This window comes from Mus musculus, chromosome 9, assembly GCF_000001635.26.
Source record: "Mus musculus strain C57BL/6J chromosome 9, GRCm38.p6 C57BL/6J".
NCBI lineage: Eukaryota > Metazoa > Chordata > Mammalia > Rodentia > Muridae > Mus > Mus musculus.
The window spans coordinates 110,690,027-110,716,535 of NC_000075.6; the positions used below are offsets into that span (position 1 = coordinate 110,690,027).

Sequence of the window (26,509 nt, forward strand, 5' to 3'; positions counted from 1 at the left end):
CTAACCCAAGAGCACCCTGCTCTGCCATCTCTAACCCAGGAACACCCTGCTCTACCACCTCTAGCCCAGGAGCACCCTGCTCTACCACCTCTAGCCCAGGAGCACCCTGCTCTACCACCTCTAACCCAGGAACACCCTGCTCTGCCATCTCTAACCCAGGAACACCCTGCTCTACCACCTCTAACCCAGGAACACCCTGCTCTACCACCTCTAACCCAGGAAGCACTCTGCTCTACCACGTCTAGCCCAGGAGCACTCAGCTCTACCACCTCTAACCCAGGGGCACCCTGCCCTACCACCTCCAACGCTTACCAGCCCCTTGCCTCGAGGCAAGCACTTGTGGGATTTGCTGTTGGTATGGGAATGTTAGAATATCTGCATGCTTTTAATCCAAACACTCAGGTGACTGAGGCAGGTGGATTGGTTGGTCTCTATAGTGGGCTCTATGCCAGCCAAACCTACATAATGAAACCTTGTCTCAGAAACAAAAAAGAAAGAAGCCTGGTAGCTTTGTGGGCAAGCCTTTAGTCGAGGAGGGAGCCCATGTCAGCTCAGCCTCTTGAGGTCCCTTTCTACCCATGAGCCACTCAGAGAACGCTGACTTGTTTCTCAAACCTGAACCCCTGTCTGTTCTTTAGACCACACATTACCTTTGCTCAGGTTGTCCCCTGGGAATCCTTTTCCAATCCTGTCTGTGTGTCCTAGGGAACCCAGCTTTTCTCCTCCTAGCCCCTGGAAACCCATGCTGTCTCCTTTAACCCCTGCTGTCTCATGAGACCAAGTTGCATTGGGCTGGGGCTGAGGTCTTGATGCGTTCGTTCTGTTACAGAAGGCTCTCAGTGAGTCAGGTCCCATAGGTCATATGGCCAATGAATGGCAGTATCAGTCTTTGCCCTGGGTCTGCAAAGTGAGCACTGGTAGATGTCACCCCAGAGGAAAGCAGCTGTCGGTGGTGTGCAGGACCATCAAGGAAAGGAAGTATAGGCAGCTACTTAAGATCCTGACAGTGTCAGCCCCAGCACGATGCCAGCCATCGCAACAGGTTGCAAGTGGAAGCTTCCAAGTTTCTTCTCAGAACTCCACTCCAGCAAGAGTCCATTGCCAGTAACAAAGCGAGTTTGGTATCTTCTAGAGGGCTAGCCCTGGCATGTAAGCTTCAATCCTAGGCCTTGGTTCAAGCCTTGGGCCTGTGGCATGGCTCCATAGATTTGGTCCTGCCCATGAATGTACATACCTGTGGTCGGTTTGTCCAGCCACAGTGATGCTGGAAAGCAGCGGACCCAGGAGCACTTTTTTGTGCAGTAGGCAGAAGCAGCCCTGGTGGCGTCCTTAAGTTACAGTCCTCAGGGCACTTGGACCACAAGCATACTGTATCTGGACTGAAACAAACATGTCTTACGTAAGCTGGGCAGGGGAGGCACATTTAGGGGCTGGCAAGATGACTTGGTGGGTCAAGGTGCTTGTCACCAAGCCTGTCAACCTGAGTTCAGTCCCCACATGGTAGCGGAGAGCTCCTGAAATCTGTCCTAACCTATTCCAACTCCTAGGAGTTATCCTCTAACCTCCATGTGCTCAATGGCACACTTGTACATGTGTACATGCACACACAACACACACACACACACACACACACGGATTTAGAAGAACCTTTCCCATAGGCTGTTACATGGGCTCTTTTGCCTCCATCTCCCTTACTATGCCACAGACCTGGGCAGTGAGTCTAGTTCCAAGCCTGCTCCTGATTAGGTTACTTCTGAAGGGATCCACAGGGGTCTTTCTGGAGAAGTCTCTAGGCTGGAAAGAATGCCAAGAGGCCTAGTTGTTGGGACCATCTTTTCCCCCTTCCCTAGAGCCCAACACATGGCTCCACCCAGATCCATGAAGGTGACTGGTGCCCATCCAGCCCCGACTAGCTCCGTTCTTGCTGTATAAGACATAGCTCTTCCTGCTTGTTTTGTACCTGGGGCTGGGCTGGGATCATGGAGGGCTTTGTTGTTATTGTTGCTGTTGCTGTTGTTCAATTTAATTTTGAGACAAGGTCTCACTCACTGTGTAGACTGTCCTGGGACTCACAATGTAGACCCAAATGGCCTAGAACTCACAGCGATGTGCCTGCCTCTGCCTCCCAAGTGCTGGAAGGCCTGTAGAGTTTTAAGCAGGGGAGAGCCAGGCTCCTGCTTGGCACCCATCAGATACCTGGCCGTGATTGTCCTGTCTTTGTTGGCTTCCCAGGTGAACTGAACTGCAGGAGAGTTTATCTGAGCAGTGCTTTTCTTTCTTTCTTTACAGGACAGGGAAGATGGGGAGCCACAGACCAAGCAGCTCAGAGAAGAGGGAGAGGAAGTTGGGAAGCACAGGTAGAGCCTCTCTCTGTGTGTGTGTGTGTGTGTGTGTGTGTGTGTGTGTGTGCATGTTTGTGCGTGTGTCCTCTTGCCGTGACACACTGCTCTGCTCTCCCCACTGACACCTTCCCAGTGCTGTTCAAGGCTGGACATTGCTCACATGGCTGCCCTGTCCAGACCTGAAAAGATCAACCCTCTCACTAGTTAGGGCTGTCCCTGTAGTCCTTCCCGCTTACTGTCTAGCTCAGCGGTTCTCAGTCTTCTCAATGCTGCAACCCTTTAATGCAGTTCCTCATGTTGTGCTGACCCCCAACCATAGTTTTTTTTTTTCATTGCTATTTCATAAGTGTAATTCTGCTGCTGTTGCAAATCGTAGTGTAAATATCTATGTTTTCCCATGGTCTTAGGCGACCTCTGCAACTACCCCAGGTCGGGACCCAGCTGTTAGCTCGGGTCCCATTCTGACCCTGTATTACATCTTTCAGTCTTGCCCTGCACCTTTTGTGTGTTCTACATCCCTGAAAAAGCAGGTCCTGCCTCACCTGTGTGCAGAGCTCTGATCACCTGCCTTCTCAGCCTGCACTCATTCTCTCATTCATTCATTCATTCATTCATTCATTCATTCTTTACTTATTCTACAGCTTCCATCGTTCACAGGTACTGCTGCTTGGAGTCTATAGTTTGTATAGAAGGTAGGATGGCCCTGTGGGCAGGTAGAGCAATACAGAGGAGCTGGACTGTCATAGCAGAGCAGACCCTCATCTAGCTTTTGCATCTCCAGCATCAGCTAGGATGCTTTTACACCATCCTGTTGGCAGTCCTTCAAGGTCCTTGCCATATCTCTTGGGTTCAGAGTATGTCAACTGTTCTCTATTCTGAGGCTTTGCACTGGGCTCTGTGGTTTGAGGAGGCCCTACACCTTGGGGTTTCTTGCCATGTGCCCCTAGACCTGTATGGTTTTGAGATAGGTACCTACATGGTCTCCCTCATTTTTTATATATATATACTGTAACTGTCTTCAGACACACCAGAGGGCATCAGATCCCGTTACAGATGGTTGTGAGCCACCATGTGGTTGCTAGGAACCCAGGACCCCTGAGAGAGCAGTCAGTGCTCTTAACTGCTGAGCCATCTCTCCAGCCCCAGTCTCTCTCATTCTTAGTCACTATTTAGAAGCCGAAGTATTTCCTTCTGGCTTGTTCATTGGTTCTCAGTTCATAGGTTCTAGCTGGAGCCTTGGGTCTCATTTCTGAGCTGTCTCTGATATACTAGATGGTCTCTTCTCATCTTCTTCCTTGCTGAGAAAGACGGATCACTGGTTAGCAATAGGTGGGTCAGTAAGAGACTCAGTTGTTGGACCACCATGTGACGAAATCTCAGAGATGGTGTTGCAGCAAAGAGAAAGTTCAGGGTCAAGACTCAATTTTAGAAATAATACATGCATGTTTCCCAGTCCCTACCAACTTCACAGCATATCTGCTGTGTGCTGTGCAGGACACTGCTGCAAACACCTGAGAGACAGTGGTAGGTGGTGGCAGTCCCTAAAGGGACACAGGCTATTTACAAGAGGAGTCGTGATGAGCTGCCAGGAAGAAACAGTGTGAATGCATAGGGGGAGGTGGCTGCAGTTAACACTGGTGAAGAGGCAAAGAGACTGGCTCTACAGTGGCTTTCACCGTCTGCAGTACGTGTTTTGTTTTTAAACAAAGACCAAAGGAAAGGGGCAAATTCATCTCACTGTGCAGTAAAATGTGGCTTTTCCTTGACTCAGGCTGGGTGAGAACTAAGTCATGACCTTCTTCCTGTCCTAACTGAGAAAGGACTCAGTAGACTCCGTTCCAGGCTCCTGTCAGTAACAGGTCTGCCCTGTGAGGCCGTGCATGCTAAGGCTCTGCTCACTCGCTAGGTTTGAAGGTCGTGTGTGATGGAGCACTGGCCCCATATCCTCTGTCAGAGCTGAGGACCAAGCATGGTAGACATTGGTTAGGTCTGCTTCACTTTCATCTTTCCTCTCAAGCAGTGAGGATCGCTCATGCAGCTTGTCTGGCTTGGGAAGAGCCCAGCTAGCAGGAATCACTCCTGCCTTCACAGCACCCAGAGAAAGCAGGCTCTTCCCACGTGAATGCCTTCAGAGCACAGAGCCAGGAAGTTGAGGCTGGGTCTTGGCTACAGTTAGCACGAGGCCGGACCCTTGGGCTGGACCCTGCGCAGTGGCGTTCAGTGATTGAGCTCTCCAGAAGAGCTGGATGGGCAAAGCAGAAGGCAGGTACTCCATGCAGAAAGGGCTCCAGCAGGATCGCCTGTGCAATCCAGCAGATGCACACAGACCCTGAGGCCAGGTCCCCTTGGGGAGAAAGGCTGACCCACAGCTGCACTGCAGGGCTGGCCTCTGAGGTCAGTCACTAGTGAGCACATTGGCTTCCTGGGCTTCTCGGAGGTGAAAACAGTTTGCTTCAGTCCAGTGAGCCAGAGGGAAAGCCTAGGAGACTGCAGCTCTTGAGTGTCCTGCAGAGAACAGGACAAGGCCTCATGGAGAACACCATGCCTTGAGTTAGGCATGGAATTCAGAGGGCAGGTTGTGGGTAGTAGGGCCCAGAGGCCTGAACCTGCAGTGGGAAACGGTGGATGGGCTGGGAAGACTAGACAGCACCGCAACTCCTGGGACCTCTACTCATGAGCCCCCAATCCCAGTTTTACACAGTGTCAGTTGCGGTCCATCCTGGAGATGATACTGAGGGCCTTAGAGAATCAGTGTCTGAGTTCTGGGCTGGATGGGACAAGGCTAAGCTGTGCCTGGTGCCTCCCAACCCAGACTCTGATAGGGAGGAAAAGGTGCCCTCTTCTCTCCTTTCTTCCTTCCCACTTCTCCTTTGCCCTGACCTGGAGACTCATCCCTAGCCATTGTATCACACACTGACACCCAGCTCTGAACTCTCTCCTGCAGATGACCCCAGGGACCTGCTGTCTGTGAGCACCTGTGTGCTGGCAGAGGGTAAGATCCACCTGCCCCAGTGCCCCGGCAGGTCACTTGGCACCACTTTTGGAGGCCCACTTACCTTGACACTGCACAGACACTTGGCTGACGGCCATTTCAATTGATTTGTATAGTTAGATCATCATGCACTTAAAAAAAAAATTAGCAATGGGCCCTGGAAAAGTAGGACCCAAGCAGATAGAATGGACTTGAGGTTTGAAAGTCACACCCAGATTAAGGGTCAGGGCCTGCAAATTATTAGCTCTTTGCCCCTAGGGTAAGTCATGTTGCCTCTTTGAGCTTTGGTATCTTCAGCTAACCAATCAAGAAATGAAAGAACACTTGCTTCCCCTGATGGGGAATTTAGGATGTCTCCCAGCCATGCAGGACGACACTCGGAGGCCCTCCCTCCTGACATGGTTACCCACAGGCAGAGCTTGAACCTGCCTAACTAGCTCTTAGAGAACACATGTGCTAACTTTACAACTAGGACAGTAGCTGGGGAAACAGCAAGGTGGGTGCATGGGAACAGAAATGAGCACATGTGACCACGAGGTGGAGGAGCAGGAGCAGGGGACAGAGCCGCACTCGCTTAGCAGATTAGATAGTGCTGGAAGAAAGCTGGAAGTGGCCTCGTTTCACAGACAGCTGTCCAACCAGAAACATTGCAAGGCCAGGGTATGCAGCTGAGGAGCAGTGGAGCTGGCACCCTAGGGTCCTGCCTCTTCTTCCCCAGCCAAGCTGGTTCTCGTGCTTGCAGGGTAGTCATCCACAATTACTTAGGCTGTTCTAATCCTTTCTTTCCTTATAAACTTTTCAGGCATGCTGGATGTAGTGACTCACCTGGCATCCCAGCACTAGTAAGGCTGAGGCAGGAGGATTGCTGCGAGTTTGAGCCCACCTACAGTTTGAGACTCCAAACTCTCCTCTGCCCTTACTCCTTCTAACAACCAGCTTGTTGATGTCAACTGAAGAGAAAGAAACCTGCTGGCATTTTGATTAGAATTTTATTGAGTGTATGGATAAGAAATGCTTTTTATTTCTCTCCTGGGATAAGTCTTGTCACGTTCCCCACAGACAAACCTGTGTCAGAAAGGGGGAGCCCTAGTGCTGGCAGACTTGTGTTTGTTGGAAGGAAAGACACCTATGGCCCCCAGAAGTCAGCTGTTTTTGCTTCCCAAAGGCAAGCCCTGTCTGCTAAGTGCCTGGAGGCTCTGCCCTGTAGAGGGCCCATTGGGTTGGAACTGGGAAGCAGGTGAAGGGAGGCAGCTTCACACCATACCTGACATGGGAGTGTACCATGCTAAGTGCCTGACCAAGCAGGTCGCAAACAGGTTCCTTGCAGCTTTGGGTCTTGGTGTTTGTTGGACGTGATGCTAGGACTTAAGCCCATGGCATTGCACGCACCACGTTGAGCTATATCTTTGTGTCCAGGTTCCTAGATCCAACAGACCTCCGTGGGTTTTCCCTGGAGTGAGTGTCCCATACTGTGAAAGACAATAGGCCACTGGCCTGCCTTCTTAGGGAATGGAAAGGTTGTTCTCCAGCTCCATGTGTGTATGTGACCCTCCTGAAGACAGTGGTCCCACCCTGCTGAGAGCCAACCCCAGGCCAGGTGCCAAAATCCTTTAGTCTGGCAAGCACCAGGCTTCTCTCTGGATTGGGCCCCAGGGTCCTTGTACCAAGGCATGTCACAGGTTAAACACGTTACCCCATTTTCTTGGTGACCAGAAGGCCACGCCCACCTTCCAGCTTCAGGTGTCCCTGTCACCAGCCAGTGGGTTGGCTGAGGCTCCCTTCTCTCACCAAAGCTACAGAATGGGAACATAGAATCCAGCACCCCTTTCCAGACTCATAATTCTCAGGAGCAGGCTGGGGATTGAGAAGAACAAATTTTAAAAGGGCTGGCTTAAGACCAGCGTGAGTCTGACTGCCCTTGTGAGCTGCAGTGGGCATGTCCCCACTGGGTAGGAAGAGAGTGGGAACATCGCTGGGGCCTTCCCTTTCTGTGTGGGAATCTGTGTTGTATCTTCTGTGTCATGCTCTTCCGTGCTTTCAGAGTCCCTTGCTGAAGTCTTCTGGCCGCTCTGGGCTGGGTGTGGTGTATAGGTTGGGTAACCACAGGCAGGTGAAGTCACTTGTCTAAAATCTCCCAGCTGAAAGCGAGTAGAGCTGACTGGGCCCCTCCCTGCATCCCATCTGATGCGCAGGGTGGGACAGTGAGCTCATGCAGCCTTCTGTGTCACCAAAGAGAAATTGAAGCTGTCCCTGCCCTCTGCCTGCTCCCCAGACCCAACAAAGCCTGCCCCGCCTTCTTAGCCTTCTGTGCTACTCCACAGGGGATGGAATCCTGGCCTCTGTCCCACATCCTCTTGGCAGGTCAAGGGTGGGCTAAAGGATGCAACAGCCCTATGAAGAATCAGTCAGGCATTTGCAGGCCAGGGCAGCCTGGTGGTGTGAACACTTCCACCTACAGTGTTCTGTAGAGTTATGGTTGGGCCCAGGGGGAGGAACATTGGACTTTACAGGCCTCTCCCTGTATCCCTGTTACCTGAACTTTTTCAGGGAAGACCTGAGCAAACCAGATAGGGCACCAATGACAGCAAAGAACAGGTCCAGCCTGGGAACCAGCCAGTGTGTTGGACTGACTTATATAAGAATGTAGGAGAGATTACTTACAGGAGCCCAGGCAACCCCAAAACAGTCACATCACTGACTAGGCCCACCCCAGCATGAGCAGGGGTTCAGGAAGTAGTGTCTGGAATCTCAGGTGACAGAACGATGACCTCCCTGGCACTAATTTTATGAGGACCATCAGCAGGCACTGTCGGAAGGGTCATCACAGCTGCTCTGGTTAAGACAGTGATGGCTGTTAGCAGAGGACAGCAGGACAGCACATCCACCGTAGATTCCAGCATCTGGGCTTCAGTAGCCTTTGTGCAGGTTCTCCTCTGTCAGCCCCCTGGGAGCTGATGTAAACCTTATTTCTCTTAAATTTAAGTAAGTGTACACACTTCACACACACACACACACACACGAGAGCACACGCTTTTAGTTTTTTTGTTTTGTTTTTATTTTTTGAGACAGAGTTTCTCTGTATAGCCCTGGCTGTCCTGGAACTCACTCTGTAGACCAGGCTGGCCTCGAACTCAGAAATCCACCTGCCTCTGCCTCCCAAGTGCTGGGATTAAAGGCGTGTGCCACCACTGCCCGGCTTGGTTTTTTTGAGATAGAGTCTCACTGTGTAGCCCTGGCTGGTCCTTGCTGTGTAATCTCAGTGACATCAGACTCTAAGAGCCCTCTTGTGTGAGATTATTAGTTGTGCGCCACCACATCTGGATTTAAGTTTAAATTGCTGCTTAAGTATATATACAGCTTTTTTTTTTTTTCAGTTGTAGGAAGTTTAGAAAGTTCAGATTAATGGGCAGTTTAGCAAGCCTGTGGATTAAAAAGGGCTGAGGATTTGGTCCAGCAAGCCTTCCACAGCCAGCCATAGGCTTTTCCCAGCACAGGGCTGATAAACACACTCGTGCAGAGCCTGTTGTTTGCTAAATGTTTTTATGTAGCATACCATGACTATGGATAGATAGAAACAGTTCCCTATGACTCCATAATACTCCTAAGTACGGATTTATTTGTTAGCCCTTGAATTTGACATATCTTCTATTGGGGGGGGGGGGTGTGAGTGTGTGTGTGTGTGTGTGTGTGTGTGTGTGTGTGTGTGTGTGTCTGGGGATGGAGCCCCACGCTGCCCTACTAGGTAAGCAATCTCCACTGAACTGCACCTCCAGCCCCGTTTTTTTTTTTTTTTTTTTTTTTTTTTTTTTTTTTTTTTTTTTTTTTAAAGATTTATTTTATTATTAATATATGTAAGTACACTGTAGCTGTCTTCAGACACTCCAGAAGAGGGAGTCAGATCTTGTTGCGGGTGGTTGTGAGCCACCATGTGGTTGCTGGGATTTGAACTCTGGACCTTCGGAAGAGCAGTCGGTGCTCTTACCCACTGAGCCATCTCACCAGCCCTCCAGCCCCGTTTTTAATACTTTTTTCTTTATTAAGATTTATTTTTATTTTATGTGTATGAGCTTTTTGCCTGCAGGTATGTATATGTAACTACATGCATGTATGTCTATGTGCACTAGTGCAGTATTCAAGGCCAGAAGAGGGCACCAGATTTTGATAACACGTGTGAGCCACTATGCAGTGTTGGGAATCAGACTAGGGTCCTGTGCAAGAGAGCAGCCCGTGCTCTTAGCCCTGATCCATCTCTCCTGCCCTCTTTGGAATTCTTTAAACACCTGTTAACTGGATTTTCAGGTGGAATGGGTAGAGAACTCAGCTAGTCTGTGAGGGAATGAGGGTGGAGTCTGTATAGCAGGTGGGATGGCAGTACTCACTGGGCAGAGGCTGATGGAACCAGTGACTAGCCTGGAATGGCTGCTAGCTGTTGATAAGCTGTCCTTGGGTGTGGCAGTACACACCTATAAACCTAGCACTCGGGAGGCTAAGGCTGAAGATTGGGAGATTTCGAGGCCTGCAGTTTGAGAATACCCACTTCCCTGAAATCTGGGAGACAGCTGTAAGACACTCCTCTGCCTTGGAGTGACACCACCACTGAGCTGTTACAAAGTTTGCTTGTCTGTCAAGCAGCCACTTGATGGTGAAGGAAAGCGTTTAGCACCAGTGACAGAAGCATCCCTTCCTTCTGCTGTTTGCAGTGTCCATGTTCTGGACCCACCTTGAACATTACCTACTCTGATTTTTTTGGAGCCAGGCACTGTGATTGCTCCATTCTGAGCTGGTCCCCTCCCCTGGGATGGCACTTTCAGCCCAGGTCTGGGTCTGGGGTGGAAGTCTGCCTCCCAGCTCGCTCTTCGTCCCACTTACCACTGTATGGTGCTGTTGCCCACAGTGATCTCCCCAGCGTGGGGCTGCTGGGCCAAGGGTTTGACCACTTTCGCGGGTCTTGAGAGAAGCCATGGTCACCCTCTAGAGCACTAAGATCTCTGCCTCTCCCTTCATTTTTGTGGTTATTTATTTATGTAGAGATGTGTGTGAGGTAGGCCTTAGAGCTCTGGTGTCTCTGTACTTTGGACGTTAAAACTGAGAGCCTTGGGGCTGGAGAGATGGTTCAGCTGGTAAGAGCACTCCTGCTTGCTCTTCCAGAGGACCTGAGTTCTGTTCCCAGCACTAAGGTCAGGTGACTTACAGCCACCAGTGACTGTGTTACCCAGCACCCTCTCCTGGCTCCTGAAGACACTCTCACAGAGATGGCATACATCACACGTGCACACAACTAAAAGACTTTTTTTTTTTTTTTTTAACGAAAGGCTTCTGTGGTCGCAGTTGCTGTCTCTCTGGGCATTGCTGACCTCTGGGATCCTGCAGACTCATCCGGCCTGTGAGTGGAACTGGATGATGAGGGGGACCAAGGTGACCAACTGAGGCAAACTGTGACCTTGTAAGCTTGCCACGAGGATTGGCCACCCTGTCTTGCTATCTCTACAAGGGTTCATGGCAGTGGAATGAGCCAGAAGAATCCTCAGGATCTGTAGGGAGAGAAGATGGGCCAGTGACCAAGGGTAGGCAGAAAGCGTGAACTGTGAAGTCGACAAAGACAGCGATGCCTTCGTGAGTGAGTCCTGGTGCTTGTTTGCCAATCGTAAGATGGAACCAGATAGGTGATCTCAGATTCCTTTCACTTTGGAGTTTATGGCCACAGAGAACATTGACTTTCTCCAGTCACCTGTGTGGCACATAGGAAGATGTAAGTGTGTGATATCCCCTGAATCTCCAGGCCAGCCCACACCTAGAGCCCCTGCAGCTGGCCTGGAGGTAGATCTTGCTGTGGTCACCAAGCCTGCTGCAGCACCATTCAGGTCTAGATAGAGGGGGGAGGAGATAAGGGAAATAGATACAAATGCACCCTTCTAGAAACAGACTCAACAGGATGTTAGCCTGGACATTGCCCTGTGCCTTGGCCATAAAGACTCAGATGGCACTTAGAAGTAGCTGTTGTGACCCAGCCACATTCCTACCGTCTGTTCCTGGGGACACAGTAGCTTCCTAGCTTCCTTCCCACTGTCTTCTTGTCATGAAGAGCCTTAGACACCCACGGGCTACCGTAATGTTCTTCCCCAAGCACCCCATGAATTTCTTTTCTCAACTGGAGGCGGCATGGGCTGAGTTCTGAGCCTATAGCACAGAGCCCAGAGCCACGTGCACAGTGTGTGGTTACCTCTGAGAGGCCAAGAGAAACTCAAAGGAGGTGGTCAGGGTCGCCCTGTGGGGTGGAAACGTCAGGGGAGGGATCTGCAGGGATCTAGGGAGTGTTGTGAAGTGAGCAGGCTGTGAGGCCTGAACCTTGTGAAGAAGTTTAGACTTAGGGAAAGAACTAGAGGCCCTGGACCAGCAAGAGTGGAGACACTGGAGGTGGCCTTTGTCTCTGCCTGCAGAGAAATACCAAGGCTTAACTCAGACGCTGGCTGCCAAAGCTGAGGGGCCTTATGGGAAGCCCGGTGCTTGTGGCCGAAGCTCAGTGACCTAGAGGTCTTGGGCTCACTGGTCCCTTTCCGTACACTTGGGGCCTGTTCTCTGATCTCTTCCACTCCAGGGGCTCACCTGCTGCCTTTTCCCTTCCCTGCCACAGCCATCCCACTGCCTCAACCGCCACTGCCTCCCCCCCCCCCCCATTTCCTCTGGTCCATTACTGGTTGTAGATAGTAACCAGATATTGATTAGACATTTTGGAAATTACAGAAAACCAAGGAAGGTTTTTTTTTTTAAACAATCCTACCTGATGTAAGCACTATCAGCATTGTGTTCCCGTGCATTTCCCACCCCTCATCAAGCCTTCTCTGCAGATGTTATTTTCGGAGGTTGTGTAATGACTTACCTCATAACTGCAGTGAGTTTATACATTGACTGATGCGAGAGATTTGTGTGTTTCAGCATTTGAAAGATATTAAAGGGATGCCGGGAAATACCTTCCCCAGCTCCTGGCTTTTAAGCTGTGAGTCTAGCCCGAGGCCTGACGTCCTAGCGCTTTCCAGCCTTCCTGCAGGGTTATTTCTATCACTGTTGACCGGCACACCATCCCTCACTTTGCTCTCCCTGTGCTGTGTCTTGGCATTCCTTCTAAAAAGGTCATAAAGAGTGTCTTCACTGTTCCTTTGACCATGGGACATTCTTCTGGTACAGTGTAAGGAGTTGAGGAAGCCCTGAGTGACATGGGCACGGCATGCCAAGGACCAAAGCCTCAAACACACAGGAGAGGCAAAGCTCTTGTCTAGTCCAGATGTGAATGTGAGTGCAGGCAGGTGTGCACAAACGCACAACTGTAGCCCCTCCTCGGGCTCTCTCTACCAGGGCTCTAGCTTGTTCTGTCATCTTCAGGCAGAGGCTGGCTCTTCTCTGGCCTGGCTCTCCCACTCCTTTGCCTTCTGGTACTTGAAAGCTTGGATTTTGGGGGTCACTGCATACTTCCAGCAAGCCCTTGCCCTGGCATTGTAAAGATTGGGAAGGGCCCATGAACTGAAGCCATCTTCTCCTTTTGCTGTGCAAACTCCAGTCCTTGTCGGCCTCAAACCCAGTTAGGAGCAGAAAGGACTGTGGCAGCCAGTAAGATAAGCCCAGCTTCTGGCTGGCCCAGTTTCCAAAGCTCACTAGTAACTGATAGCAAGCTGGTGGAGACCAGACAAACTGGAATGGCACACAGGTAGAAAGGAAAGAGGCCCTTTGGCTGAGCCTCAGCTATTAGGAAAGTGTCCTGGTGACCCTGATACCCTATGGGCAACACAAAGACCAGTTTCTGTTTGCCCATTAACCACAGTGAGGGCTACTGAGGGGCCTTGGCAAGCCCTGCCTATGTGTGCAGGGTGGCTTGTTGCCAGCTATGCACAAGGCTTTGTCCCTTTGTTTCTCTTGACAGTCGGAGCTCTCAGGGTCTCATCTAGAGGACTCTGCTGTAGTCAGTTCAGATGACTTCAGCCTTTCACACCTCAGGAGAGATGGATGACCTTGGCTTCCATGTGGATATTGATGATAGCATAGTCCAGCCCATGTCTGAAAAGTATCACAACTGAGATTTAGGTTAGGTCTGGGCCATACTGTTAGAAGTCCAGGGCTCTAGACCCCTCTTTCCCAGAAGCTACCCTATTCTAAGGGGTGCAGGTGCACAACAGAACCAGCATTTGGCTCCCACGATGCCCAGAAAAATGGCTGCTGTGTGAGTCCAGGTAGCGTCAACATTTCCTGGCCCACTAAGAGGGTGGTGGGTGATAGCTGGCCTCACTGGTCTGACTGGCACTGTTAATCCTACCATACTCAGACTGCAGAGAGAAGGCTGCTCGGCTGTGGGAAAGGCCCAGGAGGCATGCTGGGCTGCTCCTGAGAACCTGGCACCTCACCTATTCCATTTCCTCTTTCTTGTTAGTATGGTCTCTTTCCCCTCTCTCTTAGCATCTTTCGTAGGGAAGACAGAGTACATTCTTAACAAACGTCCTAAAAAGTAGTTTGTTGAAAAGCAGTAGTAGCTGGCCTTAGTCCCAGCACTTGCAGGGAGGCACAGGCAGGTGGATCTCTGTGAGTTCAAGGCCAGCCTGGTCTACAGAGAGAGTTTCAGGACAGACAGCACTATACAGAAAAACCCTATCTTGAGAAACCAAACTAAACCAAACCAAACCAAACCAAACAAGTAGTAGCAGTAGTTCTCCGTGTCCTGCACCATAGGCCCAGGACATGTGGATAGTAGGTGCCATCTGTCACTCTTTCTGCCCTTTGTACTATCTACTGGGTTGAATTTTTACTTGTTTGTCTCAGATAAGAGCTCACTTTGTAGCCCAGGCTAACTTGAGCCCCCTGCAGCCTCTTGTTCCTACGTCCTAGCGTTCCGGGTCAGCAGGACTACGCTGGTTTATATTTTATTTTTGTTTTGTTTTACTTTGCAGGGGTGGGGGAGTTTGGTTTGGTTTAGTTTAAACAAAGGGTCTTACTGGATCGCTGAGATTGCCTAGAGCTCAGTGTGCCTACCTCAGCCTTCACCTGAGCCTGCACCTCACTCCACTGCCTCAGTCTTCCATCAGTCAGTGGAGGCTGCAGCTGTCGGTTTCAGCTTCTTCACTGACGACTGGATATCTTTAATTTGCCTCTCTTTGTTACTGGATTTTAGTAATTTGGCAGTGGTTTGCCTACATATACTTTTCTTTGAAGTTCATGGGTTTTCTTGTTTGTGACAGCGTTTCAGGTATCCCAGCCTGGCTGCAAACCCAGTCTGTAACCCACCTTGAACTCGCTGTCCTGCCTGTACCTCCTGAACCCTCGGAACACCACAGAGATGCACCACCCTGCTTGGTTCTGCATATTAGAGATTAGATCCAGTGATTCCTTCAGGTCAGGCAAGCACTCACCCCTCAGCTACAGCCCCAGCCTGGAGTTCACCGTCTTCTTTAATCTATGGTTTGACAATTCTTTCCTCCATGTGTAGGCATCACTTAAGCACAGTGCCCACGGAGGTCAGAAGAGTGTCCGATTCCCATGAACTGGAGGTGCAGACGGTTGTGAGCTACCACGTCAGTACTGCAGACTGAACTTGGGTCTTCTGCCAGAGCAACATGCCCTTAGCCACTGGGCCAGCTCTCCATCTCATTTCATTAAATTCTGTATGGTTCTGTGCGAACATTCAGTCATTGCAGGGCATGGTGGTGCAGGCCTGTATTCCCACCAGCACTTGAGAAGCAGAAGCAGGAAGATATCCAATAGAAAGACAGCCTGGCTGGTGAGATGGCTCAGTGGGTAAGAGCACCCGACTGCTCTTCCAAAGGTCCGGAGTTCAAATCCCAGCAACCACATGGTGGCTCACAACCATCCATAACGAGGTCTGACTCCCTCTTCTGGAGTGTCTGAAGACAGCTACAGTGTACTTACATATAATAAATAAATAAATCTTAAAAAAAAAAAAAAAAAAAAAAAAAAAGGGCTGGTGAGATGGCTCAGTGGGTAAGAGCACCCGACTGCTCTTCCGAAGGTCCGGAGTTCAAATCCCAGCAACCACATGGTGGCTCACAACCATCTGTAACAAGTGACTCCCTCTTCTGGAATGTCTGAAGACAGCTACAGTGTACTTACATATAATAAATAAATCTTTAAAAAAAAAAAAAAAGAAAGAAAGAAAGACAGCCTGTGGCACATAGCAAAACTGTCTTCAAAACTCAGTCATTATCTCTTTAAAATTTAAGTCTTATCATATTCCATAGGCATCCAGGGTATGTGGTGCCTGCCTGTTATCCTAGCACTTGGGGGAAAATGCTGGGGGGGTCAGGAGCTCAGGGCCACATGGGACACATGAGACCCATTTTAAAAGGAAGAAAAGAAGACTGTGAAGAAAGCTCAGTGGTTAGAGGTGGTTGCTGCCAAGCCTGATGGCCCATGTTGAAGGGGAGAAGTCACTCCTCCAGGCTGTCCTCTGACCTCTGTGGTACATGTGCACACACACACATGCACAAGATAGGTAGGTAGGAAGGTAGGTAGGTAGGTAGGTAGGTAGGTAGGTAGGTAGATAGATAGATAGATAGATAGATAGATAGATAGATACAGACAGACAGACAGACAGACAGACAGACAGGCAGGCAGGCAGACAGGCAGATAGAGATAACAACAACCAAACCCTGCAGAAATAGAAAAAAGTGGAAAATTACTTCTTTTTTACTTTATATTTTGGGGAAACAGTCTTACTGTTAAGTTCAGGCTATCCTCAAATTTGCAATTCTCCTGCCTCAGCTTCTTAGTACTAGCTTCCACCACTACACCTGACTGTAAAGTCTGTTTTTGACAATTCTAGTACATGCTTGGTTTCCAGTGAGCCGTGGGTGTTACGTTGGAGCCCACCTGAAGTTCCGGATTGTTTCCTTCTCTCCATAGACCTTATTGCCCCTCTCGCCAACAGCTGGCCTAGGGGTTCCCTCCCTGGTCCTTCCTTTTGGGACTGACGGGGCGCCCAGTTACATCACACACACACACATACACCCGAGGGGTGATCCACCTGCCCTGGTGTTGTATAGGCTCTTTCTATCTCTGGTGAAGTGACGTGCAGGTTCACCCGTTGTTAAGATGGGGTCCCAGTGGGCAGCCCGGGGCTTTGCCAGGGCCTGCTCCTCCTTGATTCTGCTACATTTTTCTCTCTCCAGCCTGTGAGGGTGCAGGGGAGCCCAACTTTCCAGACACCATTAGCAAGAGACAGGTGCTCAGGGGACGTTCTTGTTCTTCGCTTATTACTTCTGTGTCGGCAGGCTTGGTTCTCCAAGGCCGGCCAGTGGATGTTTAAACTGTCTGTGCCTAATTTGTTGTTTGTGAAGAGGGAATTAAATCTTGGACCTGCTTAGAGAAGCCCCAAGCACAACTCCGTGCCCCTTTCCCTGAGACCCCTGCCCTTGGGCAGTGGGCCAGGGACACAGGGATTCAGGCTTTGGGGCCCCTTCATGCTGGTGGCCATCTGAGGACACGGAGCCGCAGGTGAAGCTTGCTGCTGCCTAGTCCCCTGTGATTACTCATGGACCCTGGATCTGGTGGTGGGGTTGGGATTTTTTTTTTTTACTCTCCTCACTAATCCCTGCCGTTTTCTTCCCACACCCAGTTTCTGTTCCTCTTTTCTCTCCACCCTGTGGTGAACTAAAGCCATGGTAGCAGATAGGCTCCACTTCTCACTGTGTGTCTAGTGACCTGTTGCTCACCCCAGGCCTAAGCAGGCATAGGGAACAGGGGCAGGAGACCCCTAGACATGTGCGATTGATTGGCATGTGGGTACCGGCACTCCCTGGGTTTAGCCTGGCCCCAGGGACCTTGGCAAGAGGGAAGACGTGGTGAGTTGGAATGTGAGCTGGGGCCACTAGTTAGTTGTGCAGCCACAGGCATCGTGCACCTCACCTGTGGAATGGCTTGCCCTGTCAGGGACTGGGGAAGCCACCAGCATGCTTAACCTCGCCTGGGCAGAGCTCTGACGTTTGGAAGGCTGACCTGAAAAACTAGGACTTTCTGAGGGGCCAGAATTTAACAGAGTGGGAAAGCCAGGTGTTTCTTCTGTGCCTCTGGCCTAGGGTCTGTCTACTGTCTATGCTTACCTTAATTAAGTCCAGTAGTCCCTCGGGAACTCTGACCTTGCTGCCCTGTGGGGTAACCAGGGTCCCCTCTTCCCAGGGATAAACCTCTTTGGATTTGATGAGCTGCTGAGCTGGGAGACTGCCTGAAGACAGTGGAATAGAGACCTGGGTTTGGGCTCATGTTGGGTAATTCTGGCCTCTGTGATTCCACACCCCCAGGTTTGAGGGTTTTCTAGTTGAATTCCGAAGACCTGTCAGGGTGTGAGCTCTGTAGATCTCAGCAGCCGGTGAGCGGATTGTGGCATATGGTTGTGCTTTGTCTCCATGTGGGCTACTCCCATCAGGTAATGAAACAGAGCATCAGCCTCTTGTCTCTCCTGTGTTTTGGTGGAATCCACTATAGCCTCAGATCCAGAAGCCACCTCCTGGAATCTTTTGTATGTTGTACAAAGGCCGCCCTGCACTGCAGTCTGTCTGTCTGTCTGTCTGTCTGTCTCTCTCTCTCTCTCTCTCTCTCTCTCACACACACACACACACACACACAATCTTCATGTCATTTAGTACACGCAGACCCTGTCCACTGAAAGCGATGGATGAGCTGTGTGACATACACTGGCTCCAAGACATGAAGGCTCTGAGGAGGTTTGGCTGGGTTTGGAGAGCTGGTATGGAGGAGTGACTCAACCCAGGAGCTCTGGCTCAGCCTTGCTCTCGGATGTACAATCTCTGCTTTGTGACCTCGTGAAAATGGCACATGCTCCTTTCCAAATGGAGACAACCCAGGAGATAACTAGTAAATGTCCTCAGTCACCCTGGCTCAGTATGTGTGTGCGCGTGCGCGTGTGTGAGTGTGCGCACTCGTTTGTGTGGTGGGGGATGCTTAAGTTCTGTGCTTCCCTTCACTTGGCCACCTCCAGACAAACAGGAGGAACCGTGGAACTTGCATGTGGCAGGCGCCCTCCCCTCCCACTCCTGCACTGAGGTGTACGCGCCTGTGTTCTGCTCTCACAGGGGACTCAGGCTCCGGAACTATGTCCCAGAGGATGAAGACCTGAAGAGGAGGCGGGTCCCCCAGGCCAAACCAGTGGCAGGTACATGAATCCTTTTCCCCCATGTCCTTCCCAGTCGCCCTCAGAGAAGAGCTACAGGGCCAGAGACAGGGCCTCCGAGGCATTCACACACCTTCTCAGGGACCATAAAAGGGCCAGGAGCACAGGAAGGAGGCCCTTGCACCTGCCATCCTGAAGGGGCCACAGGCCCTCAGGGCATGAGGAGCAGAAGTGACCTGAGGCACTTGGGCAGCAAGGCAAGGAAGGAGTCAGCAGCAACACAGAGGCCAGAGAGAGCCCTGCCCAGGCTTCCCCACTGCCTAGTCAAAGGGTGAGAGCCCCAGGATGAAGAGAGACCCTCCTGGTCCAGGAGCAGGGTCATCCATCCTCTGTTCTGAAGGATCTGGCTTTGTTTGGTTTTAAGGCAGGGTCTCACTGGAGCTCACTGTGTAGACCGGCCTGGCCTTGAGCTCACAGAGACCCACCTGCCACAGCCTCCCAAGTATTAGGATTAATGGCATGTGCTACCGTGCCTATCTAAAAATCTTAGGTTTTAATTTTTTTTTTTAAAGAATGTATTTATTTTATGTTAGTACATGTCACTGTCTTCAGACACACCATAAGAAGGCATCAGGTCACATTCCAGATGGTTTTGAGTCACCATGTGGTTGCTGGGAATTGAACTCAGGACCAACGGAAGAAGAGTCAGTGCTCTTAACCTCTGAGCCATCTCTCCAGCCCCAGTTTTTAATTTTGATACCAGCTTTTCTTTGTACAAGTAATGAATGAATAAATACCTTATCATAGTTCAGCAGTTGCCCAGTTGTTTCTTGCTAATCCTCTCCCCACCCTGTGGAGCAGCGGCAGGGTCGGGCAAGGACGTCCCACAGGCTGTAGGAGGGGGATGAGAAACTGGCCATTGTCCTATACAAGGAGGCCACCAGGACTCAAGTGTGGCAGAAGAAAGGAAGGTCACAGGGACACATCCCTCGTGACAGGTCTGAAGGCTGTCCACACTGTTGGTCCCCAGAAGGGGACACTCAGAGACCTAGGGTCATGGTGGAGGCGGGAGGTGCCTGTTGTAAGTCTGATGTGGGATGGAAGGAATGATAAGACACCCAGACTCCAGCCATGCCAGACCTGGAGGAGATTCCTAGGGCCTTCACTTTAATGCCACACTCCCCATATACACAGCCACCTCCCATTTCACATCTGGACACCTTGTCCACTCCAGCTATAGCCTGTTCTGTCCCTTTCTGGGCTCTGGGGTCTGCCTTCAACCTAGGAAACTAGACTTGTCTTCCAGAGTTACTGCTGAGTGGGGTCCCTGCTCCTCCCTGGGGCCCCTTAGGTTGTTCTCTCTGGAGTGGCAGCTTCCACATTGCAGGCCTGTGTTCTTTCGCCCTCTAGTGGAGGAGAAGGTGAAGGAGCAGCTGGAGGCAGCCAAGCCAGAGCCTGTCATTGAGGAAGTGGTGAGTCCCTGGGAGGCCCCTCCCTGCTGGGGCTGCTTCCTTCTCTGACTGTCTCTGTTCCCACCCTACTGCCTTCCTGGCCTGCCGACATTTTTCTGCCTCTGTGCCCTGGCTCTCCGCTCCCCCTGAGGCTGGGCCTTGGCCCTGATGAGTTGTCTCCTTTCTCCCTAGGACCTGGCCAACCTGGCACCCCGGAAACCTGATTGGTGAGTGTTGGGGGGTGGGGGTGATAGTGTTTGGTGCATGTCACAGGCCTCAGCTGGGAGGACAGCCAAGGGACAGGTAGGGACGAGCACTGCAAGCCCAGCTCTGCCCAAGAGAGTCAGGGCTAAGGGCTAAGTAAGGCATGGGTGATGGCTGAGAGTAAAGCGCTGAAGAGGGCCGAGGGATGAAAGAGCAGCCATCCTTTCAAGCCTCTTCTGTAGGGGTGAAAAGTCCCCTGCTCTGGGCCATCTGAGTAGTGTCCCCTTTGTGCTCGGGATACTACAGGGAAGAAAGCAGATGGACAGTCAGATAGGGCTTACGTCTCTGTTTTAACTGTAAAGTAGGGAACCCAATCTCTTCAAGCCCAGAAGCCTGGAAGCCCCTCTGAAAATGGGTGAGGGAAGGTGCTGTAGGCTGTAGGCATATCTCTCGGTGCCTTGTCCCAGAGGTCAGGGCTGTTTTCTGGTACCTGCAGATCTGTGGTTACAGATCTACCACAGTGCTTTAATTTGATGAAGCAGGCATGAGGTGTGTGCTGTAGGAACTGCAGCGCCAGAGAACTCGGGCCGAATTTAGGAATTCTGGAAGCCCCAGGAGTGGGGGTCGGAGGCTGTGGCAAGAGGTGGAATAGGGCTGGCAGTTGGCCACGGCAAGTTCCTCTCCGATGCCGACTTAGTGGGGACATAACAGGAGGATCCCAAGGAGCCAGCCACCATGTGTCTCAGTGTCCGCCTTGACTGGGTCTGTGGTACACATCCCCTTATCTCAGTGGAGCTGGGAAGAATGATGGGTCTTGGGGTCCAGAAGAGCAGAGCAGGCAGCATCTCAGGCAGCTGAGGATATAAATATCAAAGCACTGCAGGAGGATCTCAGGGCCACACCACGAAAGCCCTTAGCTTCTCAGTTTCCCCTCTTTCCTGTTCCAGGGATCTCAAGAGAGATGTGGCCAAGAAGCTAGAGAAGCTAGAAAAGCGGACCCAGAGAGCCATCGCGGAGCTGATCCGTAAGTGCCGGCTGCCCCGTGGGCTGGGTCCTGCCCTCAGGACAGTGGCTTCAGCACAGCCCTTTCCACTTGTTTGCTCTCCATCCAGGTGAGCGGCTAAAAGGCCAGGAGGACAGCCTGGCCTCTGCAGTGGATGCCACCACCGGACAAGAGGCTTGTGACTCTGACTGACATGTTGTCCGTGTCCCATCTGATCTGTTCAGCACACACATCCTGTGGGAAGATGGTCTCAGGCAGGGAGGGGGTTAGGCTGGCCAGTACTTCTGGGTCTTGAGAACTGAGCCAACCTACTGAGTCTCAGTTTCTGTTGGTGTGACCTGTTCATCGCCCAAGGGTGCCCACCACGCCGAGTGGCTCAAAGCTGGGATCTGTACATATGTATGCAAACTGAGCTTTTTTCAACTTCTGCAAATAAACCTCTATTTAGTAGAGGCCTGTTGTTTCATTTCCTAGTTGCTCTGGATTTGAACTCTTTGAATGCAGAGGTTATGCTCTGTGATCTTAACCCTGGGTTGGGCCAGCCTAGTTAAGCCTGGAGGGGAGTGGGTAGGGCCAAGGTTGACCTGCCTGGAGGGGTAGGCAGGGCCAAGGTTGACCTTCTGCTCCAGGTCTCTAGTCAGAGTCCGCAGTGGTCATCTCAGGACTCTTAGGCCACAGAGACAGAGACAGAGAGTGTCCTCTTAAGACCCCTCACAGGGCCTTGCAGTAGTTGGTAGGAATGAAGGAGAGACTCCTACATGGGTCCTCTGGACCCCTCCCAGTGTGAGAGTGAGGAGGGCAGGCTCTGAGGAATTTCACATAAAACCATCCATCGCAGGTTAGAGGCAACCACATTGCTCCCCCCCACCCCCCATTCTGCCCTGCTACCGGTAATGCATCTCTTTTCCTCCCTCAGTCAGAGCTATGGGTCCCCTCTCTCAGTCAGGCTGTGGTGTACTGGGGTTCAGCTGTGATCTTGGAGCCTGGGCTTATGACATCCTGGCTGAGCTGTGAGCCTCTGAGCTGATTCTCCAGATGACAGCGTGGCAGCCTTAAGACTAATCTAGGCATAGCCATCTGGAGCTTCCCCTCCAGGAAGATTACACCTGCGGTTCTGCCAGGAGCCAGCCCCAGTGGATCTTCTTTTTTGCTCTGGTTCTTCTTGAGGCAGCGGAGAGGGTAAGGCTTGGTCTTACGAGATATTTAGGGTTGCTGTATAAAAACAAAACGTTTAGCCATGTAAGTCTAAGTTACTTTGCTACTGTAGCTGACCTGCCTGAGTCCCTTTGAGGCCAGAAACTGCAGTCTCTGACATTTAGCATCTTACCCTAAAACAGCAGGAGATTGAGCTAGAGAGATGGCTCAGTGGTTAAGAGCACTGACTGCTCTTCCAGAAGTCCTGAGTTCGATTTCCAGCAACCACATGGTGGCTCACAACCATCTGTAATATGATTCGATGCCCTCTTCTGATGTGTCTGAAGACAGCTACAGTGTACTCATCACATAAAATAAATAAATAGATCTTAAAAAAAAATTTAAAACCAGCAGGAGATTAAGTAAAGGATTAACTGCTAGATAGAGCCTTTGCCCTTTTGTCCTTGCTTGTCAGGCGGGGAGAGGTTTGGAGCAGTAAACATCTATTGAGCCAGGAGAAGAACATCATGCTAGCAGGAGGAAAAACTTTTACATAAGCAAATAAGCACAAACTCACATAAATCCATATACAGATTCACGCATGTACATTTATACATCTCCATTCAAACCAGTTGGGCCCAACTTAAACCCAAGTCTGTAAGAAGAAAGCTTTGTTCTCTTTTATAAACCTGCTTTGCTATTAAGAAAAGACCTGTTCTGTCCCATGGTCAGGAGAAGCCTGCCTGTTCCTTCTGCTCTCTCTACAGCTTCTTTTTTTCTCTTCCCCTTAGCATTCTGCATACTGCTCTCTTTGTATTTTAAGTTGCCTTATAGTTTCTCAGTTATTCTGCTCTGCACTCTCCTTCTAATCCTGCTCTCTCCTCCTGCTCTGATGTCACAGTAATGCCCTTACTCTCAGTGCCACTACTCCCAATGCTATGCCTTTACTTCTGAGTTCTTCTTGAGTTCAGCGCTGTCTAAAAAACTCTCCTCAGTTCACTTCTGGTTCCTCTCTGTATCCTCAGCACTGACACATCTTTCAGAAGACACGATCACATGGTCAAAAGTTCACCACAAGTTTACACATAAATTCAAATCATAAATAAGTTTACAACAGAGAATGTTTACATGCCTATCCATTAGGAGTAATTATCTGGCTAAATATTCATCACCTGTCACAGCTCCACAGGTTCATGGAGAGTTGAAGACAATAAGTTACTAGTGAAGTTTTATATAGATAAATCCAGTCAATATTTTTATCTTCTGTCCTAGCACCTATAATAAATCATAATTCCCTTTTTATGATCTTTGGTTGATGGTTTTACAACCTCTTGGAATGTGCTCTAAGTTGCAGAATGTCTGCTTACTATCTCAGAAGCAATTCACTCGTGACACTAAAGACTGGCAGAGTTCTCAATGCAGTTTTGATTATCAGAGAGACCCTAATAGCCATCCCACTATAAAAGCTTGATAAATACTGATATAATTTTAGGAATTCTTACAGGATCATCATTAAGAATTAAGAAATCATCTATTTGTTCATTGTTCTGCAGAGATCTATTTAAAAGTGTGGGCTAATAGCTAGTGATTGTTTTACACACACTAACACACACACACACACACACACACACACACACACACAGGAAAAGCATATTAATAGCAGGAATCTTTCCTAAAATGATTTTCTCCTGGGCCTTGCCTACAGGAGCTCCGTCGTAGATTTTAATCCAAGGTGGAACCATCTCAGAAATGTTACCTGCTAGTTTTTAGCTCCCCCTAAATTGGCTCCTGACAGTTTATTTTAGGGCTTCTTCTCACCCTAACTCACGCACTGTGCTGGTCTCTGTGGGTTGTGTTCCTTCTATACAGTGGCCCAGCTTTGGCAGACAGTGCCAAGGACTTAGGTTATGCAGTAAAGTGTGTGTGTGCACACAGAAGTTAGAGCACCCAAACGGTAAATGAAATCTTTCCGATGAAATCTTTCAGATCTGTATGTGGATGCAGATAACCTGTAATCCCAGCAACCGAGGGAGGCAGGAGGATCAGGAGTTCAGACCATCCTCAGCTATATAATGAGCTTGAGGCCAGCCTGGGCTACAGAACCTTGTCTCTCTCGAAAAGTAGAAAGAAGGTGGTTGTTGGGGTAGGGGCGGGCAAAAGGAGGGAGAAGGAAGAGATGTAGGGAAAGGGAGGTTAAGAGGCAGCTGTCAGAAGGTCTGCTTAGCTCAGAGCAGGGCCCCACAAGGCACTGAGTAGTCAGACAGGCTGGGGCTCCCATTCCTTCAAGAGGCAGAGACTGACTTAGCCAGAGCATTCAGGAGTGCAGCTAGGAATGGAAGAAGAAAAGATACCCCGTCTGGGGTCTCAGTGGCAACAGGAAGCTGATCTCAGGCGGGCGTGGAGTCAGACTCCTGGTGACTGGGACCCCCTGCAGCCCCAGCTCTGGGACTAGAATACTGTTGGGGAAGCTAACAAAGGTAGTGCATCTTAATCTGTGATCTTTGGGGACTTAACAGAGAAACTGCCTAATAAGGAAAGAGCAAAACAAACACTGCCATGCCAATATACATTCAGACAATCACAAAAATGAGTGAGGTGGTGTGTTGCACACCTTTAATCCCAGCACTCAGAAGTCAGAGGCAGACAGAGCTCTGTGAGTTCAAGGCCAGCTTGGTCTACAGAGCTAGTTCAGGACAGCCAGGGCTACACAGAGAAATCCTGTCTTCAAAGGAAAAAAAAAAGATTCATAAAAGTGAAAAATTGTAGTGCTTTGCCAGGTATGTTTGGACATCCTTGGGAGTCTGAGGAAGGAGTTCAAAAACTGCCTGGGCTACACAGTGAGGCCTCATCTTAGGGGGAAAAGGGGATGTGTACCTGGTTGTTAGAGTGTTTGCTCAATGTGCACAAAGACCTGGATTCAGTCCCTGCCACTCACCACGTGAAGCAAGATGCAGGCAGATGACAGATGCAAGAGGATCCATTCATTGTCATCCCTAACTACATAGTGAGTACAAGGCTAATGTAAACTGTGTGAGATGGTGTCGCACAACAGGGAGGAGAGACACACAGGAAGATGCTCAGAGGGTAAAGTCACTTGCCACCAAACCTGATGACCCAAGTTCCCTTCCCAGAAGCCTTACTGTGGAGTTGGTCCTCCTACTCCTTGTCCTGACACCTGAGCTTGCAAGGGCATGGGGGTTAGGAGGCACATACACACAAATGGATCTCTTAAGGTCCAGTGCCCAACACATAACCTAGCCGTGGGTAGGCTGGAATTCATTAATTTCATGTATTTTGCCTGAGTGTATGTAACCAGATCTCTGCCTGGTGCCCATGGAGGCCAGAAGAGGGCATCAGATCCCCTGGAACTGTAGTTCCAGATGGTTGTGAGCAAAGGGAGCTACATAGCCAAGGAAACTGAACCAATAGCCCTAAAATGAATGTCTGTTTTATTCTCAGAGAAATAAGAGTAGCTATCCCTCTTGACACAACAAGAATTAGATGTAAGAACTGATTAGAAACCCTGAAAATCAGCTCAAAGTGGTGTTACACACCTGTAATCCCAGATCTTAGATTGAGGCAGGAAGTTGAGGCCAGCCTGTGCTATAGGGAGATTCTCTCAAAAGAGAACAGCCTAACCCCAGATGGAAAATAGGGACTAGCAGATCTCCGGTGAGCACAGGATTGGCAAAAAGCAGCAGAGACAGCTGGAGTAACCTCAGTGCAATGGAGACTCAGACACGTGTTCTCAGCTACACTGCTGTGCTGGGCGTGGGGATCAGGAAGGTTTGCACAGTGTGGTGGCAGACACTGAGACCATTTTGGAAAGGTGTGCGTATTTACTCTGACCCTTAGTGTCCTGGTGAATGGTTACATGTGCACACCAGGTGTGGGGCCAGGAATTTCATAGGATCACGATAGCTAATGTGCACACACCTAAAGCCATTAGGGATATGAGTTTCTTGTGTGTCTTCCACCAATTCCCTGCCTTACCTTTTCATGGTGCGTTCACCTCCGTCTCATCCTCCACACTCACTCTCACTTGTAGCCGGCCATTGATGTATCAGGGCTGCCACAAGCTGGAAGGGCATAAAAATCCTAGGGGGTTAGGGTGATTTAAGCCCAGCACCTAGCCCATTACTGAAAGGAAGGCAGCAAGCAATGCTTGCCCAGGGATGTGGGAGAGAGAAATGGCAAACTGGCATCTGTTGGAAGGATTGGTAATGTTGACTGCTGAGCAAGCCTGACAGAAGACAGAAG

The 26,509-nt window shown here is 50.2% G+C and overlaps 1 protein-coding gene across 3 annotated transcripts in view; it reads left to right on the forward strand.

The window, feature by feature from the left end:
• Ccdc12 (coiled-coil domain containing 12) overlaps window positions 1-21,567 on the forward strand; it is a 57,286-nt gene extending 35,719 nt beyond the window's left edge. For all 3 annotated transcript variants that reach the window (XM_030244635.1, XM_030244636.1, NM_028312.3), the window contains 6 exons: window positions 2,290-2,357; window positions 18,420-18,499; window positions 19,868-19,929; window positions 20,101-20,135; window positions 21,060-21,136; window positions 21,225-21,567. In XM_030244635.1, the coding sequence (XP_030100495.1) occupies window positions 2,290-2,357; window positions 18,420-18,499; window positions 19,868-19,929; window positions 20,101-20,135; window positions 21,060-21,136; window positions 21,225-21,307 (405 nt within the window). In that variant the 3' untranslated portion in view covers window positions 21,308-21,567. The remainder of the gene's footprint in view (window positions 1-2,289; window positions 2,358-18,419; window positions 18,500-19,867; window positions 19,930-20,100; window positions 20,136-21,059; window positions 21,137-21,224) is intronic.
• The last annotated feature ends 4,942 nt before the right edge of the window (window positions 21,568-26,509 follow it).